This window comes from Rhincodon typus, chromosome 5 (genome assembly GCF_021869965.1).
Source record: "Rhincodon typus isolate 14 chromosome 5, sRhiTyp1.1, whole genome shotgun sequence".
Classification (NCBI taxonomy): Eukaryota; Metazoa; Chordata; class Chondrichthyes; order Orectolobiformes; family Rhincodontidae; genus Rhincodon; species Rhincodon typus.
In genome coordinates, this window is record NC_063336.1 from 104,863,568 (window position 1) to 104,869,567 (window position 6,000).

The 6,000-nt window shown below is 42.7% G+C and overlaps 1 protein-coding gene across 2 annotated transcripts in view; it reads left to right on the forward strand.

The window, feature by feature from the left end:
* Positions 1 to 628, forward strand: part of LOC109915808 (V-type proton ATPase subunit C 1-A-like) — a 91,975-nt gene extending 91,347 nt beyond the window's left edge. For both annotated transcript variants that reach the window (XM_048596437.1, XM_048596438.1), the window contains exon 13: positions 249 to 628. In XM_048596437.1, coding sequence (XP_048452394.1) covers positions 249 to 344 — 96 coding nt within the window. In that variant the 3' untranslated portion in view covers positions 345 to 628. The remainder of the gene's footprint in view (positions 1 to 248) is intronic.
* The last annotated feature ends 5,372 nt before the right edge of the window (positions 629 to 6,000 follow it).

A 6,000-nucleotide genomic window follows, 5' to 3' on the forward strand; every position in this document is an offset into this window, starting at 1 on the left:
GAAAATGGGAGACTGCTATAAAAAATTCTTCCTGGTCACAGCATTTGCAAGTGACTTCTGCATAGGGTGATGGATGCTTAAGCTCTGGAATTGTTTATGGCTTTGATCATGGGGACAGCTATAGTGTCCTTCTGAATGGATGAGCTAAAATAGGCCAAACAGCTGTCCTCATCCATATATATCATGTGATCTTAAGACCCTTATTATTGAAATAACTTAATACTACGCTGATTCCCTTTCTATTGCAGGTCAACATGGACATCCCTGGACTGAATGTCAGCCAACAAGATTACTATGCTTATGTCTACTTCAAGATTGACATTGAGTTATTTAATTTTAAGTAAATCTTTGACTAAAATAAGAAAGAATGGATGCCTTTTGAAGTTCTGTATAGTATGGGTTTTAAAAACAAAGTATAATATATATCTCATGCACATGCAAAAACATATACACATGGAAGTGCGTTGCTTGGTAATTCTTAAAAAATCTTTAACTTAATTTGAATCAGATTTTAAAATATGATGATTGTTAAGGCTTGTCTTTTACACATTTTTAAATGAAAAAAATCAGTATGCCTGTCTTATTAGCAAATGTTGTTGATTACAAATAAAACATATCTTTGTGAGTATATTACCCTGAACTATTTCTCTTATCCATTCCATGTTTTTATTTAGCCAAATGAGTCAAACTCCAATCATCATTGTGTTGAATTTGTGTTCTTTTTACGTCAAATATTGATTTATCTATACAATAACAAAAAAACTTACATGATGTACTTTTTTTTTGCTTTCAGTTAATTGAGCTTTCTCTTATTGTAGCTTTGAGATTTAAAAACAAATCCTTGTTTAATTTTCTTTGATTCTTTTAAGTTACAGTTGTACCACTTGCAACTAAGGCTCAGGCTCTCCACTCTCTACTGTCTGCAACATCTTCTGTCACTGCCCCTACCTGCATAACCTCTGTGCTGCCTACTCACTCAGAATCCCTACAGTGTGGAAGCAGGTCATTCAGCCCATCGAGAGTCCACACTGACCCATCTTCCTACCCTATCCCAGTATTCCTGCATTTCCCATGGCCAACCCATTTAACCCACACATCTTTGGACTGCAGGAAGAAACATGAGCAAACCCACACAGACACAGGGAGAATGTGCAAACTCCACACAGTTGGCTGAGGGTGGAATTGAACCCAGGTCCCAGCCATCGTGCCACCTCACTTTGGACATCTCAACACCTTTACTCCACCTACACCGCCAACAAGTCTACTCCCTTAGACTTTGAGACATTGCCTGTGCTGCAAGCAAATGGTAATGAATATGGCCTGTACACTGCTGGTGTATGGGTGTGGGATTGATGTAGCAATGTGCTGTACAGCAACATGTCCATTTACTTGACTGCTGACAAGCATGACAAGCTGTCTGGTTTTGTGACTCTGCTAAACTGCAAAACAATACTGCTAGCCTTTAACTCTGGATGAGGAGGCAAAGTGCAAAAAGGCAAGGCAGGGATGCTAAGTGTGAGTGAACACTAAGAGAGCAAGCGAAATACTGGAAATAGAGCATGTTCCGGTCCATGAGCTGGTGCTTGTCCTCCTCAGAAACAAAGTGAGTGAATGCTAAGAGAGTGAGAAAGCAGCCCTGAGGTGCAGCCTGGTCCAATCCATAAGAGACCGGTGGGAGAAGCGTACTGTATGTGAATTAAACGTGTCATGAGGCTGCAGAGCGATGGTACATGTTAGATGCTGGAATTATTGGATGTAGGATTTGTGCAGTCACTGCATATGCACTGTGCCCTAGATGTTGATACCGGGTATCCAAGCCAGAGATCCAGAGAAATGCATAATGAACCAGACACCTACTCTGACTTCCATGTCAGGAATTCTTAATATTTAGTTTTCATCAATGGGTGGCCAAATGGGAACCTGCATACTAATGAGGTGAGTTTAGATAGTAATAAGGGTGATAATGAGCAGTAATCTGTGTTAACAGGCTGTTTGTCTGTAACTAGTGATAATCTTATCTCAATATCTGGTATTGAGTTGTTGCATCTGACATTGAGATAGGCCTTGCTCAACTTTACACATAATTCTATCAAATTTCTCTCCATAGCTGATGTCATTGTTTGCTTTAACTTTATCCTTTAGGCCCTGTGACACTGATTCAAATCCCGCCATAACAGATGGTTAAAAGCTCATCGAATTTACGAAAGCCCTTTAGGAAAGGAAATCTGCTGTTCTTAACCTGGTCTGGCCTACATGTGACTCCAGACATACAGCAATAGGATTGACTCTTAACTGTCCTCTGGAATGGCATCACAAGCCATTCAGCAGTGTAAAAAGTCACAAAAAGGAATGCAAACAGAAGGACCAACTGGCAGCAACCTAGGCATTGGAAATTACAATGGCAAGCAAACACAGCCCTGTTGACCCTGCAAACTCCTCTGGGGGCTTGTGCCAAAATTGGAACAGCTGTCTCAAGGACTAGTTAAGCAACAGCCTGACATACTCACACTCATGGAATCATATCTTACAAGCAATGTCCTGGCCACCACCATCACAAACCCTGGGTATGTCCTATCCCACCAACAGGAACACCAAGTAGAGGTGGTGGCACAGAGAGACACAGTGGAGAGGGAGTTGCACTGGGACTCCTCTACATTGATTTCGGACCCCATGGCATCAGGTCAACTATGGGCAAGGAAATGTCCTGTTGATCACCATTTATCCTCCCACCTCAGCTGACGAATCAGTACTCCTCCAAGTTGAATGCCTCTTGAAGTAGGCACTGAGGGTAGCAAAGACACAGAATGTACTCTGGATGGGGCTTCAATGTCCATTACCAAGAGACGTTCAGCAGCACCATTACTGACTGAACTGGGGTCGAGTCCTAAAGGATATTGCTGCTAGACCGGGTATGTGCCAGGTGATGACGGAACGAACAAGAGGGGAAAACATGCTTGACCTCATCCTCACCAATATGATGCCTCATATGCATCTGTCCATGACATATCAGTAAAAGAGACCATTACAAAATCCTTGTAGAGACAAAGTCTCATCTTTACATTGAAAATATCCACCATCATGTTGTGTGGCACTATCACCATGGTGGGCACTATCACCATGGTAAATAGTATAGACTTTGAAGAGGTCAACAACTCTAGAATGAGCATCCATGAGGTGCTGTGGGCCATCAGCAGCACAGAGTCATACTTCAACACAATCTGCAAATCTCATGGCCTGGCATAATGAGAGAGAATGCTGGTTCAATGCAGAGTACAGGAGAGCATCTCTAAAATTGAGGTATCAATCTGACAAAGTTGTAGAACAGGACTACTGGCATGCCAAACAGCATAAGTAGCAAAAATATCCCCATCCTCAAAAATGCAAAAGAGAAGACTGGAGCATTCGCAAAAACCTTCAGCCAAAAGTGCTAAATGGATAATCCAGCTCGGCCTTCTCTTCAGGTCTCCAGTATCATAGCTGCCAGTCTTCAGCCAATTTGATTTCTTCCACATGCTATTAAGAGTCAGTAGGAGGCACTGCATACAACAAAGACAATCGGCTCTGACAACATTCTGGCAATAGTACAGAAAGCATGTGCTCCAGAATTTGTTGAACTCCTAAGCCAGGCTGTTCCAGTAAAGTTGCAGCTTTGGCATCCACCTGACAATGTGGAGAATTGGCCTATTTTGTCCTGTAGACAAAAAGCAGGACAAATCCAACTCAGTTAATTATCACTCATCTGTCTATTCTCGATCATTAGTAATGTCAGAAGGCTCAAAGCACCAGGTTATTGTCCAACCGGTTTATTTGAAATCACGAGCTTTTGGAGCACTGCCAGGTGAAGTGAAGGGAAACACACAGGCACAGAATTTATAGGCAGAGAGATCAAAAGATAGTACAAATGGTATGAATTGAGTGTTGAAAGCCTGAATGATAAGTCTCTGCAGGTGATCAAAAGTATCAGATGGTTTGAATAGAGTGTCAACAGCTGAACAGTCAGTGAAGGGATGACATTTGATCTAATTAATTGAGGCAGAGAGATAAGTAGAAAAAATTAAAAATAAGGTAGTGTTGGAGACAAACCAAATGGCTGGAATAACATGACAGGTGTAAGAGGTGCATGCCAAAGTTCTAACCAAAGTAACAAATAATCCACCTCAGTACCTTACTCTACTGCAACCCTGTGGATAACCTCACAATGCTGCACTTCTTTAGCTTCCACATGTTAAAGAAACTATCCCCTATGGACAAGCCCTGCATATATCCAGGATCTGCTCAGAAGAGCAGCAACGTGACTAAAGATGCCCTCACAAGAACAGGATACAATGCTCAACTCATCGATTGTCAGTTCTGACATGCCACAGTGAAAAACTGCAATGATCTCCTTGGAAGACAGACACAGGGCACAACTGATAGTGTACCCTTCGTCATCCTGTACTTCCCTGGAGCAGAGAAACTATGCTATGTCCTTTGCAGCCTTCAACATGTCATCGGCGATGATGAACATCTTGCCAAGGTCATCCCTACGCCACCACATCTTGCCTTCAAACAACCACCAAATCTTAAACAGATCATCATTCACAGCAAACTATCCAGCCATCAGCATAACAGCGACCACAACACCACACAACCCTGCCATGGCAATGTCTGCAGGACAAGCCAGATCATCGACATGGATTCTACCATCACATGTGGGAACACCACCCACCACGTACACGGAAGATACTCATGTGACTTTGCCATGAAGATGGCCTCAACCGTGATCTTGGGTTCATGTCATGTTACATGTAACCCCACCACACTTCTGTATTTGTAACACCATCACCTTGATAACTTGTTGTGATCTTTCTACCTTAATTAGATTGTACAGTTTTGGATTACTTGTTACTTTGGTTAGACCTTCGGCATGTACTCTTATACCTATCATGTTTGTCTCCAGCACCAATTAATCACATCATAGGTCATCCCTTCACTTACTAGCCAGCTGTTGACACTTTACTCACACCGTCCGACACTTTTGATCACTTGCAAAGGCTTGTTATTCAGCCTGTCAACTCTCCACTCATACCATTTGTATGATCTTTAGATCTCTTTGCCTACGCATTCTGTGCCTGTGTGCCTCCCTTCAGTTCACCTGACGGAAGAGCAGCGCTCAAAAAGCTTGTGATTTCAAATAAACCTGTTGGACTACAACCTGGTGCCGTGTGAATTAGAACATAAGAACTAGAAGCAGGAGTAGGCCATCTGGCCCCTCGAGCCTGCCCCGCCATTTAATAAGATCATGGCTGATCTTCTTGAGACTCAGCTCCACTTATCCATCCATTCACCATAACCCTTAATTCCTTTACTGTTCAAAAATTTATCTAACATTCATCGAGGTAGCTTCAACCGCTTCATTGGGCAGGGAATTCCACAGATTCACGACCCTTTGGGTGAAGAAGTTCCTCCTGACCTCAGTCCTACATCTGCTTCCCTTTATCTTGAGGCGATGCCCTCTAGTCCTAGTTTCACCTGCTAGCGGAAACAACCTCCCTGCCTCCACCTTATCTATTCCCTTCATAATCTTATATGTCTCTATAAGATCTCCCCTCATTCTTCTGAATTCCAATGAGTATAATCCCAGTCTACTCAGTCTCTCCTCATAATCCAACCCTCTCAACTCTGGAATCAACCAAGTGAATCTCCTCTGTACCCCCTCCAGTGCCAGTATATCTCTTCTCAAGTAAGGAGACCAAAACTGCACACAGTACTCCAGGTGTGGCCTCACCAGGACCCTATACAGCTGCAGCATAGCCTCCCTGTTTTTAAACTCCATCCCACGAGCAATGGCAGACAAAATTCCATTTGCCTTTTTAATTACCTGCTGCACCTGCAATCCTACTTTTAGCGATTCATGCACAAAGACACCCAAGTCCCTCTGCACAGCAGTGTGCTGCAATATTTTACCATTTAAAACATAGTCCATTTTCCTGTTATTCCTACCAAAATGGATGACCTCAC